Genomic DNA, 14,522 nt, shown 5'->3' on the forward strand with positions numbered 1-14,522 from the left:
TGAAGCAACGGTTTATATTAATAATGTGTTTTGGTAGCATCTGTAATAGAGGGACTTTTTATTAGTTATAATTCAGTCATTTAAGCCCATCCCACAAATAAAGTAGAACCTCTGTAGAGGGCAGAAGCAGGCAATTTTTGTGACAATGTTTTGTGAGATCTGTTTACTTCAAATTCCCCCTTAATGCCACAGTGGGGATAATGGGCTTAATATTCCAGTTTTATTTATATTCTGCATGCAAATTCTGAAGAGAGCCATAATATTATCTCAGAATAGGTTTTCCAGTTATTGTGCTGTAATACTGGGAGATCAGTTGCAGAGGAATGGGCGGGCTCAGAACAAGAAGCTCAGGAGCTGATGTACAGCAGACGTGCTGTAAGCAGTACTTGTGTACTCGTGGTAGTGTGGCCTTTTTCCCAGTGGACTGAAATGAAAAATTTCTCAAGCTCTTTTGCTTTTGGGACCCGTAGGTCTGAAATGACCAAATATAAAGAAAGGCAAAACAGTAGGTTTGGAAGGAACAATAACACTTTTTATCAATAAAATGGTTGATTTAAAGGGCTGTGGCTGCTCTTATGTATTTGTGGAGTCTAACATAATTTTTTTTCTTTCTTCTTTTTTTTGGGTTTTTTTTTTTTTTTTTGGTCCAATGTACAGGTCTACTTGTTTATTCTGAGCCTTTGGAAAATCATTGTGGCATTTAGAAAAGAAAATACCCTTAGGTCCTGGATTTTCTGATACTGCTGGAATACTGAGGGATTGTGGTTTACAGCAGTCACAATGAGTGGAAGCTCGAGTATTGCTGGAAGCAGCAGTCGACAATCTAAGATGGCACTGAGAGTGCAGGACACCAACAAGACGGATCTTCAGACACCTCAGCTGTAAGTCTGGCTGGTCATGTTGCTAAAAATAAGTATATAAAACTAATTCTGAAGAGATTTATCATAGTGTGTTTGAGTGTGAGTAGCAACTGAGGGGAAAAAAACAAGACAGTGAGAAGAAGGCTCCCTACAGCCAAGGGTGTTTGCACATGTGCTCCAGTTTTGCAAAAATACTTCCTTTCTGTGTACTTGTGTCATGTTTCAAATTGTAACACTTTGTTACATGTTTCTGAGGAGATAGCTGGATGCATCAGTTAACCTTTCTAAGATGTTGGGGGATGAAGGCGCTTAGGAATATATGACTGTTTGTATCACTCTTGTATGAGCTATGTATGGTCTATGCTGGGGTCTATTCCTATGTCTATTCCTTTTAAATATTCCTTAAATATTTTAGATTCTATTTACAGTCCTGTACTATAAGAGCTACTTACTATAGCTCTTGTATGAATTGGTAGTAGTAGTCACTTGAATCTTTTTCTGCTCCTCAGGAAGGACAGAAGCACCTTTGAGAAGCTGAGCATGAGCAAACCTACATCTGTAGCTTCAGAAGGAAAAGCCAGCTGTTTGGGGAACAGGTATGGATAGCTTTTGTTGTCTGCACTGTACATTAAAACAAAAATGGTCCTCTAATTTTGGTATTTTTCTTTCTTGACAGATTTTCACTATAGGGAATGATGGATCTGAGGCAAGCAGACCTTCAGGTCTGCCTTCCTCCAGTCCTTGGTCGCTAAACAATAATGCTCTGGAGCAGGAATTGCTTTGGGAGTTGCTTTTTTTTTTTTCTTTTGGGAATGATGTGCACTGCAGACCTTAAGAGTATCTCAATACATTTTCTTGTTTAAGGAAGAAAGACATCTGAAGTATACTCTGCATTAGTTTCCTCTCTCTAAGATACTAACTTTCCAAAACTCTATAATCTTTCTACTTAGCTCATGACTTTCTGTGTTATGGGTATCTTCTTGATAGTACCCCATTGTTGCAGGGGTTATTCCTTTTAAATATTCCTTAAATATTTTTAGAGTTTATTTACAGTCACCAACATTATTTTTTTTCATCTTTGGGGTATTTTTCTGCTCTCTAAAAGTTTATTTATTTCAATAAAATGAAGAAAGTATTCATCTAGGATGCAGTAATCTTTGTTGTACTTATGGCATTGTGACTTCCAGGGTGATGATGTTTTTCCAATGACCTTAAACAAAGAGAAAACTTCAAGTATCACTTTGTATAACAAATGGAAAGAAAACATAAAGCTAGCAGTTGTGCCTTAAACATGAAGAGAGTTCTTCTTTCTATGTATTGTCACAAGACCTGTATTCATTGTCTGTCCCTAGCGCGAGCGGGGCTGGAGGGTCAAGCAGCAGCCTGTACGGTGTGTTTGGGACAAAAAAGATAAAGGATCCCAGGCCCCTTCATGACAAGACATTCATCCAACAATGTATCCAAAAGCTTTATGAGGTAACATATGAACTTGTTCTGCATGTATGTTATGAGGTGTAAAATGTGCTAGGCAAAGTGGTTATTTCCCTTGGTTTCAACTATAAATTTTATTTAGTGACTGGTATTCCGTGTTTCTTTTGCACAGTTCCTTGTTGAGAATGCTTATGCCCACGATGTTTCCGTGAAATCACTACAATCTCCATCAGTTAAGGACTTTTTAAAGATCTTCACCTTTATCTACAAATTCCTCTGCCCTTCTTATGAACTGCCTGACTCAAAATTTGAAGAGGAAATTCCCAAAATTTTCAAAGCCCTTGGGTAAGATGATTATTGTTAGTCTCCTGGGCTGAATAGATATGCTATGGCTAGAAATTTAAAAGCTAAGAATTCTGCATTGATAGTTGGGCGGAATGGATAGGTTTATTTATTCAGATGAGACTCTAAAAGTACAATGTTGTGATTGTTTTGTTTCACTTTTGTTTAACTCTAGGTTTACTCTCTGATTTTCAGCATCTGCTATACATTTTATATTTGAATTTACAGAACTATAAGCTCTGGGAATCTTGCTTTGTCATGTAAAATTTAATTGATTATTTGTATAGAACTTTGGAGGACAAGGCACAATTTTCTTTTACAGGCCTTTCTGTTCATTTTGTTAGAATCTAAGAACTAAAATTTCCAGAATTTTGGATCAAGACAATTTAATTTTAGTTTAAACAAATTTAATTTAGTTTAAAATATGTTTTCCTGCAATTTTTCTCATTCTGCCTTCAAAGCAGAATGTGGAAATAACAAAATTACTGTTGAGGGGAGAAAAACACTAAGTAGCTGAGTGGTTTACTGCTGAATTTGTTCAGTGTTTGAAATCATTAATGCCCCAACATTGTCTTGGAAAGAAAATCCTCTGCCTCTTGATAACAGTGAATTTTCAGTCTCATTTAAAAAAAAAAACAGGGACTGTATACCCATGATGGTGTCAGAGTGCCAGGGCTCCTTAAATGTAGGTGCAAATCTTTTTTGCACACTTCTCAGCATTTTAATAAAGTTTTGTTTTAATCTATAACATTTGAAACTGCTGATATAGCTTAAAATGTTGAAAAGGATTCCACTCTGCTGCACCAGGGGTGTAATTCTGGATAAAATGACTAATTCTGACAAGTCACTTGAAGTTTTGGGAGCTCAAGGAGCATCTGGATGACACTCTGGATCATATGGTTTAGTTGTAGGCAGTCCTATGAGGAGCAGGGAGTTGGATTTGTAGATCCTTACAGGTCCCTTTCAGGCCATGTTATTCCATGAGTTGCAAAATGAGAAACCCATGATAATTGAATAGAATCGTACTGTCAGAACTCAACTAATTTCCTTTGAAGTACAGTAGAATTGAGTTTGCTCTTCCTTCTGTGCTTTCATCTACATAGAAAAACATGCTGCTTTGTTTTCAAAATGTGCTGGTTTGTTTTCATCACTGTCTGCCACAGCTATTAAAAGTGTATCTTCTTTGGCCGTACAGGTACCCCTTTGCTCTGTCAAAAAACTCCATGTACGCTGTGGGAGCACCACAAACCTGGCCTCAGATTGTGGCAGCTTTGATTTGGTTAATTGATTGTGTCAAGGTAATGTTTGTCTTAAGATAAATATTTTCACTTTCCAGGCTGGAATGTTAGTTTCAATACAGATTCAGTACATATTTTCTACAAATCTTTGTTTAACATATATGTAAACATATATGTTCTTAGCTGTCATCTGGGAGCTGACCCTTGGCCTAATGTTTTGGTAACTTTTAAAGTGAGCTTTTCATGTTATATTATGATAGGGTTTTTTCTTTACATGTATGCACTGGATAAATTAATGTATAAAAGGAGGTGGCAAAATGCTGATCTGTACATACAATAAACGTGAGAAGTTAATGAGTATAATCACCGAATGGAACGTGTATCTCCAGCGCAAATGTTGTGACATCTGCCATTCTCCCCTAAATTTGAAATCTAAGGATGGGATTTTCAATTGAAATGATTCAAATGTTCTGTGATTCTGATACAGAGTGGCAAGTTTTTGGTTTGAGTGGGGTGTTTTTTATTTAATCTTGGTTTTGTTTGGTTTGTTTGGGTTTTTTAGTAGTCCTAACAGTTGTTGCTGCCAACTCAGGACTGAGCAAAATTTGGCATCTGTGACAGAAGTTGACCACTGCTGAATTGAGTGCCCAGGAAAACCCTGTCCTTTTCTGCTCAAAAGACACGAGAGAATTTGGCAGTGTTGACTGTCTAGCTCATGCCTCTTTACCTGTGTGTTTAGTCAGCTCAACACAGGTTCATTCCAACCTGCCTGCTGAAATCCTAATCCAGTGTTACTCTGCTTCTTTTCACGAAAACCAGCATGGAAACTAATGGATGTCTTCATGTTTGCTCTTTGTTGTGTGCACCTCTGCTTTTCAGCTGTACAATGCGATCAGGGAAAATGCACCATCGTTCGATGACACACAGAGCTGGGGAGGAGAGACAGATGATGGAATTGTACATAAAAAGGTACCATAAAAAGGAAATTAGTATCAGAATTGCTTAACTGGATTTTGCCATGTGCTGTAACAACACAATTTAATTACAGTTTAGATTGCTGGGTCATGTATTTATAGATTCTGTTCCCTTTTATATTCACAATGCTTTCTAGGAGGTAGAGTAGCATTGTGTAAAAAACCTGATCAACTATTTCCTGAGCAGGTATGATGATCAGTCTATTGGTGTAGACTGGGTATTAAACAAAATATTCTCTTTATTTTATATTCACCTTATTCTGCAAGTATATACCGTTGTCCTTTGTAGAGAAAGGGCATCATTATGCTGTTTATTTTTTTAGAGTTTCCGAAATATTTTCCTTTAGCTCTCAAGACCTCTGAGGTTAACTGCAGTGCAGTATAAAGACAGTGACTTAATTCTAAATATAGTGACTTGTGCCAATATCTACTCAGTTTACTATGTAAAAATTGGTTGTAAAGTTTTATTTCTGAGCCACAAAATAGGGTGGCAGTATAATTTGAGCTCTTAATCCAACAGCTTGCTTTCTTTTTAATTTATCATGGATTATTAGAACTACTCAGATTTAACTCAGTGTTAAATCACAGCAGGTGTTTGGAGAGGGTTGCATTATAAGCTAAAACATTTAATTAGAAATTGCAAAAATAAAGTAAAATCATAATTTTGGACTAAGGTTACAACATGATGGTTGGCAACTAACAATGCTTTTAAACGAAATACGTTCTTCTACATTGGCACTTCTGCATATATATATAGATACAAAATTCACAATACTGGTGTAATTGCTTCTGAAGCATCTGTGACTTAGTGTCCAGCAAATTCTTTTTGGGTAACCTTTCTTTAATTCTAGATAAGAGTACTTTGAGACCTGCAGATCTGAATTTTAATGGTCATATTTATAGAAAAGGCCTGTTAAACAGAGCTGCAGTTTCCATAAACTAGCCTGAGAGAATCATATGCATCAAGATGAAAAATTCTTAAATATTCTATCTACAATATTTGTTAAATATCTTTTTAAGAAATACAGGATTTCCAGACCTTTCTTAGTGTGAATTATAGTTGTCTCCTTCTGCCTGAATATATAATCTGTTGACATTCTATGTTCAAAGGGAGGAAAAAAAATTAATTTTACAAAAGTACAATCGAAGCATTAAGGATATTTTTGATGTCTGTTTAATTCCACTGATTGAGTAGCTTTAGACTATCCAGATATTTTACAGGTCTTGGAATTGTTGAAATGAAAGATTTTTAAATTGCTTTCAGCTTTTCATGGACTACTGTGTGAAGTGCTATGATCTTTCCATGAAAGGGAGAGATACCTTTGAAGAGTTGGATGCTGAAGTGCAGTCAAAATTAAGTAAGTTTTTAAATTCTAAGTATTCAATTGTGTTACTGGCTTCCTTTCTCCTAGCATCAGTTTGTTCAGTTTATGAGTGAAAGTGATCTAAGGGAGTCTGAAACACCTAAGTATGTTTCAGTTACTTCAACTTAATGCTCTCTTTTTTAAGTGTATTTTGAGCAGTACAGATGGGTAGGTCATGATCTGCTATCAGCTGTAGCTGTGTCACCTGATTTTTTAATGTCTTTGTCACAGAAAACCAGTATACAATTCTTCAGATGTGAACTCCATCTATGCAGATGGCTCTTGTTTCTGTCTGGAAAAGCTAACAATTAAAAAAAAGAAAAATATTTTCAGAGGATGCACAGCTGACAAGAAAGTTCAGCTTTTGAAGATCTGAAAGCAGTCTGCAAGAGTTCCAAACTCTGTTGTGAGGGTTCTGGGGTTCTGTATGTGATTCAGCATGCACCTGTGTTTGTCTTCAGGGAGGTAGAAAATTATTGGGTTTTTTTGACTCGCTCATTTCACCACCTGCAGAAATACAAACACAATGTGAGAAAAGGAAGAAAAACATGTCTTACTTTCTTTGCTCTCCTATGAAAAGCCAGACTAAGGGCCCTTTGTTTGCAAACTGGGGCCATCAATTGGAGAGGAAACAAGATACCACACTGTTACTGGATATTGGGAAAAAATAATGATCCCATTTTTTGGCAAAGCCAAATTAAGTTGGGGAAAAGATGCCTCAAGAAGCAAGGAAGTATATGGATAAGAAAGAGGTTGTTAAGTAAGTTTGATTTGTTCTAGCTTCACAAGGTAGTCCTGACTTGTACACTCTCCTGTGGTGTGGGCTGCATGAGAGTTTGGAAACCCTTACCTCTTGGGAGTGACTTTGGCATGAGAACTCTTTCTGACATGAGGACCGAGAAACCCATTTCTCTTCTTGTTTCTTCTGGGGTTTTTGCCTGGTTACATTTTAATGAAAGGTTTTTCTGGTAAGTTTCTTGGTTGTTTTTAGTTATTTTTTAGTGAAAAATAATTATCTAGATAATGGGTATTTACTGTGCTGAAGCTCAAGTTCAGGTACTCAAAATAGGTGGTGATATTGAGATAAATTTGTAACTCGAGTCTCTCTTCTGCTCTCCCACAGAGGATTTATTTAATGTAGATCCATTCCAGATGGAAAGTTTAGAAGCTGAGAACAAAAGACTTCAAGAAGAGATTGCAAGACTAGAAAAAGAAAAGGAAAGTGAGCAGGTTAGTAAATTGTGTCTGTTTTTATGGAGGAGTTGAATTTTATAATATCGACCATTTCTGAATGAAGATACTTATGATACATAACAAATGGAAAAATTTCAGTGCTTTGAGATTTTAATTAGGCCAGATTTTTACAGACTCTATACTATTAGAGAACAAGGCTTTTTTCTGTGGAATCTTCAGTACCTATTTGTTTGATAATGTGCAGGTATTTACAGGTAATAAGGTCTTATATTGACTGAAATATCAATAAAATACTTGAACCAAATTTTTTAATATAAATGTCAACATTATTTTTTTCAAGTGTGTTGGTATTCAAATATGAGGCATGGGATTCAGTGGTAACAAATATATTTTATGGAAAATACTTTGCTTGAAACTCTGGATTCTGCTTTTAATACATCCTGAGTTTAAAAATGGGTTAGTGGCTGTGCAGGTGGCAAATTGAAATTCCTGCCAACTGTGCAAAATGTGCTGAGTTTATTCCTGGTTTTCCATGCCCCTGTTTCATCTGCCCTCCATGTATTATTAGAGTTAAGTTGTGGACTACCTGTAGTAAGAATTGTCTAAAGCACTGTCTGATGCAAATGAGAGACATAATGCTGAAATGCAAGAATCTTTTCAGCCTTCTTTGCTTTTATTTTAAAGGTGTCCTGACTGGACTTAGCTGTCACAGAGATAAAAAATTATTAAAGTTCTTTATTCTATATTTGTGCTGTTGATGTTGATCAATTACTCTACTGTCTTATCTGGAAAGTGAAGTCATTATTTTATATTTATCTAAGAGTGGTTGTTCTTTTCACCCATTTCCTAGGATCGTATAGCAACGCTACGAAATGTGAAATCGTCCCTTGAAGCAGACGTCCAGAACTACCAGGCTTATTTCGCTAAAATGAAATCTCATATATCCATCCTTGATCAAAAACTGGAAAGTGTTAATGATGAAGTTGAGGCAGCAGGTAAGGAGGACTTGATCACAGTCAGGACAGTGAAGCTAGAAATAGTCTTCAAATAATTGTAGTTCTTAGCTTGAGAGCAGAGCAAGGTACTTGGAGTAGCACGATGCTACAAATAAACTTTCCAGAATGGATTGCTAATAAAATTTTTTTTTTTGTCTGATAGCTCTCTGTACACTGGAGTAATGAAATGGTAATGTTATGTAATAACTGTGTCATTTACTCATACAATACAGAGGTGAGGTTTATGTATATAGGCTGGTATTTTATGTCCATTTCACAAATGTTTTATGTACTTAGAGGCAGAAGTAGAAGCCACGAAGCGGGAGAATGCCCGGCTCCGGCACATCTTAGATAACCAGAAGTACTCAGCTGCAGACATTGAGAGAATAAATCACGAGAGAAATGAGCTGCAGCAAACCATTAACAAGCTGAATAAGGAGCTGCAAGAAGAACGAGAACTGATGTGGAATGAAGAGATGAAATATGCTAGGAAGAGAGACGCGGTATGTGAAAACCCCACAACACTCAGAGGTGGCTGCCAGTTTTCATCATGCAAGCTTAAAATTGGATTCTTGATAATTTCTTTCCTAAATAATCGAACACCACCATACGTGTATCTAACCAGGCAAAACTGACAAGAATGGCCTCTGTTTACAGTATCTCTGAAAAATGTTGCGCTTTTTCCCCTTTTTCTGTTTTGCACTGAGTGGAAATGTACTTTTTTCCTGCATCGTAAGAGATGTGTCTAGAATATGAAGCATGGTAAGCTGTCACTGCTGTAGCATTTAGAGCTTTGATAACATTAGCATGCCATTGCTTTGATAACACAAGAAATTACAGGCTAATGTTAATATTTCAGAGCAAGGAAGTAAGGCAAAACTAGTGAATTTGAATCAATAGTTTTGCATGCATTTAGGGCCTGATTAGTTCTTTGTGTAGCAGTTGTAACATATTTCAAGGGCCAAGTTCAATCCCTTCAAACAGAGTGAAAAGATATAGTCCTGGAAGTGATGGGATTTAAAAGCTTCTGCTTTGCCAATTGGAGAACTAAAGAAAAAATTTCAAATATGTTTGGTAGGGTCACCCTTTATCAAGCACTTTTATCAACTTAAATCCTCAGGTGCAAGTATGAAGCATATAAAACTGGAAAAAAAACCCCTGGGGTCTTTAATGTTTGCATTTAATAGCACTCATTAATTAGAAATTAAAGCATTTAATAAGCTTTGTTTAAAGGCATGCTCAAGTTAGTTTGTTGTTAGCATGTGTGGCTGTGTAGCATTTCCTGTCAAAACTAATGAGAGAAGGCATATTGACCTTATAACTGATCATTTGTTTAGTATTATTTTCCAGCACATTTTTAGTTCCCAATCAGCTAATTCTCAAAAACTTGAGGCAGGAAAAATTATGGCAGATGAATACGGAAAACCACAGGTGAAAGCATTCAGTGTTCTCAGCCATAGACACTAAGAAACCTCAGTGTGCAAACTCTGAACGAACCATAAAACAGTACCTAATGCAGCAAACTGCTGTGCTGGCATTGCATGCAGCTCTTGAATACTGTGGGGTAGCAAGGAATTATGGCTACAGAGAGCAACTCAGGAACTTGTTTAAAGTACTATATGAATACTTCTTGCACATCTTTTCACTTGTATCTCTTCTATGATTTGTGCCCTTTTCTCCTCTGAGCAGATTGGAAAGCAACTGGCAGAGTATCATAAACTGGCTCGAAAGCTGAAATTAATTCCAGTAAGTGCTGAGAATTCCAAAGGCCACGACTTTACCATGCACGTTAATCCTGATTTAGGACCAAATTTCCTAGTCAAATACAGAACTCAGATCATGGTAAGTAGAATCAACACTGAAGGCTTTAGATAGCACTCACAAAAAAAAGGTGTTTCTTTGGGAATGCTGGGAAGGTCTCTCAATCTCACAATGAAATGTCATTGAAAAGCTTGTGTGATGAGTCACCATAATGACATTGCAGTATATGAAAGAGATTTGGTATGGGAGAATACAGTAGCCTAAAAAAAATAAAAGGGAAAGATGTACTGGGGTGCATCTTGGTTCAGATTAGCAAATTGCATTTGTTCAATCTTCTTGTATACGTATTACAGGCTCCCCTCATGGAGATCATCAACGAGACTGAGGAAGAAATTAGTAAAGCCACTCAACGGAAATTTACTCTGGAAGACACTTTGGAACAGGTGAGTTAGTTAAAGAAGATTAACGCTAAGATACCAACCCCAAAACCTTATCTGCCTCTTTCATTCAACTTTTTGCATAGTTAAAGTGTGATGTGTTGGGTTGGTTTCTTGAATTACTTGGGGTTTTTCTGAGGACAAGTAGAGGGGGAGAAACTGTGAGAAAACTGCTTTTATTGTAATGGAACCTAAAAGTTTTTCTAAGAACTGAGGTCTTTGTTGGTTGAAATATCGTGTATTCCCTGAATTAAAGTTTATGTAGCTTACATATACTTGACCATAACCATTGGAAGTATTTGTTTCTAATAAGTTGCCCGTTCCAGTTGATTGTGTGGCTTACCATCACCGACAAATTGTCATCGGGAAGATTTTTAGTACTATTGGATTTGGGACAGATTGAAAGAAGGAGAATTTTATTTCCTCGTTCGTCTACCTGAGCATGGTGTTCTGCGGTATGGAATGTCCTCTTGGCCAGCTGGCCTCACTATGCACCTTCCCAGTCTCTTGCCTGTCCCTGCCCTGCTCAGTGAGGGGCCCTGGGAAGCACAGAAAGCCTTGGACTGCTGTGCTAGCGCTATTCAGCAGTAGCCAAAACTTGGTGTGTTACCAACACTGTTTTAGCCCCTCATCCAAAACAAAGCATAACATAGGCTGCTATGAAGAAAGATAATGCCATCCCAGCCTAGCCTAGTTTAATGGTTTAACCTGTTTAACCAGGTGTGGTTTGTGATGGCATGGATTTATATGTTGGAATTCTTTTTGAACCATACTTCCTTGGTTATGTTTTCGTCCTAGGTGAATGTAATGCTAAAGGACAAGAAACGCAGTGTGAAAATGCTGACAGAAGAAGCTGAAGAGCTGGATGATCTTTACCAGCAGAAGCTTAAGGTACAACTTCTTACACCTTGATGACAACTTATCCTTAATGATAGCCTTATCCTTAATTTTTGTATTTATCGATAAATTTTTGGGTTGCATTTTTGTTTGGGCTTCTGCCTTTACCTTCTTCCTTCCCTCTTAGAGGATTTTTTCATTCTTTTCAGAAAAGTGATTTGACTGCCACCTTAACTGAATCAATTTTCACTTTCTTGTAAGAGAATCTGGCATCCTACTGTAGCAGATCCTGTAAATCATAAATTCCTGCATCCAGTAATAAAAGCAGCAACAATCATCTGCCCTCACGATGTCTCCGGGCATGTGCTTGAAGGAAATTTTAGGATCAACAGAACCTGTCTTGTCTAATCGATTTGTATATAATAAATACATTTTTACAGTTTTTAGTAAACATGTTTAATCAGCTTCTGTAAAAACAAAGGAAAACATTGACCAAAAGCATGTTAAATTGTTTTAATGATCTCAAACTGTTACTTCCTTTAGCTTCCTTTGCCAGCACAGGAGCAGTCCCTATTCTTTTCCCCACTTGCAGTTCAGCAACAAAACATAACCCTCTCTGTTAACAACTGAGTGGCTATTTTGGTAGCTCCCAACTTCTCTGACAACACTGCTTTAGTGGGGCCGTGGTGCCCTGCAGAAAAATGTTCTTTGAACTACACCAATATTTACCATATGTGCTCCTGTAAATCCAAACTCCTGTGCTATAGCCATGAAACAGGGCTATTTCGCTGCTAATACCTGCTGAGGCAGGTGTATATATAGGTTTATAAAGGCAATTAATTTAGTTTCTATTTTTCAAAACCACATGACATTTACCTTTTGATCTGTGCTCTTGCATATACTTTTCTCTAAAGTTAAGCTCATAAAATACACACTTGCCACCAGACGCTTAGTCATTTAATTCCTCTTCTAATATTTAAAATGCTTTTTGTAAGTCTTAAGTATTAAAATTATTTTTGAAGGATTTTTTCAGTAATCTACCAAAATTGCACGTTGAGTTGACGTCAGAATTTTGTTTGGTTTTGTGGACTGTATAGCATCAACAGTGTCATTCTCCTAGAAGAGATGATTATTTGGAATTATACTCTCTTTCAGACAAAAAAGAAAAGCTATTTTCTTACTCAGATGTGGTTGTATTTTTTAACCTAGAAACAGTTGTTCATAATGTGCCATTTCTAAGCTATTTAGACTATGTAAACAACACTTTGTGAGCTTTAACTCGGAAGGGAAAGTAGCTGCAACACAGGCCTTTAAATGTGGTTAAAGGAATAAAGAGATGGTTAGGCTTATTCTGGGATGGGGATGATACAGAAACTTTAGGTTTGGGAGGGATATCCTTGGGGCTTTTTTCAGTTCTGAACTTGGAACTATTTGCGTGAATTTTGAATTCAAGTATTAGGATATAATCAGGTAACAGAAAGAAAAAAAGATCCGAATTATACTTGAGAGAGGCCATTTTTTTTTCTTCTCCTTCCTTATGACAACAGGAGATAGAAGAAGAAGACAAGAAATATGCAAATGAATGGGAATTGTTTAAGAAGCATAAACAATTACTTGAGAGTGGTGTCTATGATGGGCTCAGTGAAGCTGCAACTGAATTGCATGATATCGAAAGAGAGTAAGGCTCCTAACTTCCATGTCTGCCTTGTTTATTTTGGTTTTTAAGGATAAAGATATTTTCTGGAATGTAACATACAGTTGTTTCATCAGGTATCCATCTCAGTGTGTTAATTTCACAAGTTAACAACTGAAAGATGTTTCTCCTCAACAGTATTTTGCTAAAATATTTGTCTGCTGTATCAGAACTCCTGTTTTCCGCGTAAGGGTTTTTCTTTAAGTTGAGCATTAATATATTGTAACTTGGTTCAAATTAATACTAATGGAAAAAAAAGTATGGCTAAACGTGATGATAAATCAGACTTGAAGTGATTGTTTTAAATGTCAGGAATTCTCCAATTATGGACATGACCTTCTGAGTATCTTTACCTTTTAGATATCAAGTTGTTTTGCAAAGAACAACAGAAGAGAACAAAAAAATTGATGCTAACTTGAGTCGTCTTGTAGAAACAGTTGCTACTCATATAGAATCTATAGTGGTAAGCTAAAATTTGATATTCAGAATTAAATCTCTCTAGAGACATTTTGCAGTTAAACACTTGGAAATTAGAGCTTACTCTTTCTAAGGAAGTATCAGTTATTTAGCTACTACTAAGCCTGCGGATTCTAGTTAAATTTTCTGACAAAACCTTTGGTGTAAATAATCAGAATTGGTTGTTAAGTGTCAGCAGTAACATCCTGTCAGGTTAAACCTGCTTCTGAGAGGCGTCTTTCAGGAAGGTGTTTAACTGAAATCAGTTAACCTGTGCAATGACTGCTTAAAATGCTTTAGCAGAATCAGTAAAATACAGGCCATGACAGAGCTAATAAAGCTCTCTGTACCTCTTTTCTAGAAATACCTTGAAGAACAGAATGCAAGAATAGAAAGAGACGATGAAGAATTCATGCCTGAAGGTCTATTGTCAAACCTGACCAGCATCCTAGACACTTATAAAAAGAAGGCTGAAAGTGTCTTATCACTAGAAAAATGAAGATAAGATTTTGGTCCCATTCAGTGCCATTTTTTGCCATTTTAGCCCCATTGTAGTGCGTTTTTTTGCTATTTTAGGGTATTTTGGTACCATTTTGTGCCACTGATCGTGCCTTAGGCTGCTGTGGACGCTCTGGGTGTCGGCGCAGTCAGGCTGGCCCAGCCTCAGTGCCCGGCGCAGCGCCCGCCTGGCGCCCTCGAAATCACCCAGGGACAGCAGCACCTTCAGGGAAAACACAGAGAATGAGCAAAAATCCCAGGGAATTCCCCCCAAAAAATGAGAAATGTTCAAAAAATTCCCAGAATTCCCAAAAAAATCCCGTGAAATTCAGAAAAAAATTATAAAAAAAATTCCCAAAATCCCCAAAATCGCTCAATGAACAGTGAGCAAAAATTCCTGGGAATTCCCAAAAAATTTAATGGAGTTCCCAAAAAAATTGGG

At 36.9% G+C, this 14,522-nt stretch overlaps 1 protein-coding gene across 1 annotated transcript; it reads left to right on the plus strand.

The window, feature by feature from the left end:
• Nucleotides 1–780: 780 nt before the first annotated feature.
• LOC128939997 (kinetochore protein NDC80 homolog) lies at nucleotides 781–14,081 on the plus strand. Its single transcript, XM_054281317.1, has 16 exons — nucleotides 781–881; nucleotides 1,370–1,456; nucleotides 2,213–2,336; nucleotides 2,464–2,636; nucleotides 3,829–3,931; nucleotides 4,751–4,840; nucleotides 6,110–6,203; nucleotides 7,333–7,439; nucleotides 8,254–8,398; nucleotides 8,696–8,901; nucleotides 10,088–10,240; nucleotides 10,513–10,602; nucleotides 11,395–11,487; nucleotides 12,981–13,111; nucleotides 13,487–13,589; nucleotides 13,944–14,081. The coding sequence occupies exons 1-16, from the start codon at nucleotides 781–783 to the stop codon at nucleotides 14,079–14,081; spliced, it is 1,938 nt and encodes a 645-aa protein (XP_054137292.1).
• The last annotated feature ends 441 nt before the right edge of the window (nucleotides 14,082–14,522 follow it).

The sequence above is a fragment of the Melozone crissalis genome, unplaced genomic scaffold (genome assembly GCF_028551555.1).
Source record: "Melozone crissalis strain CALT ecotype California unplaced genomic scaffold, PUWL_Pcris_2 ptg000030l_1, whole genome shotgun sequence".
NCBI lineage: Eukaryota > Metazoa > Chordata > Aves > Passeriformes > Passerellidae > Melozone > Melozone crissalis.

What these genes read in the sequence shown, in the direction of transcription:
- LOC128939997 (XM_054281317.1), top strand. Translation starts at nt 781, where the DNA reads ATGAGTGGAAGCTCGAGTATTGCTGGAAGCAGCAGTCGACAATCTAAG. An exon ending in GGTTAATTGATTGTGTCAAG is followed by an intron (nt 3,932 to 4,750) that starts GTAATGTTTGTC and finishes TCTGCTTTTCAG; the next exon opens with CTGTACAATGCGATCAGGGA. An exon ending in ATGGAATTGTACATAAAAAG is followed by an intron (nt 4,841 to 6,109) that starts GTACCATAAAAA and finishes AATTGCTTTCAG; the next exon opens with CTTTTCATGGACTACTGTGT.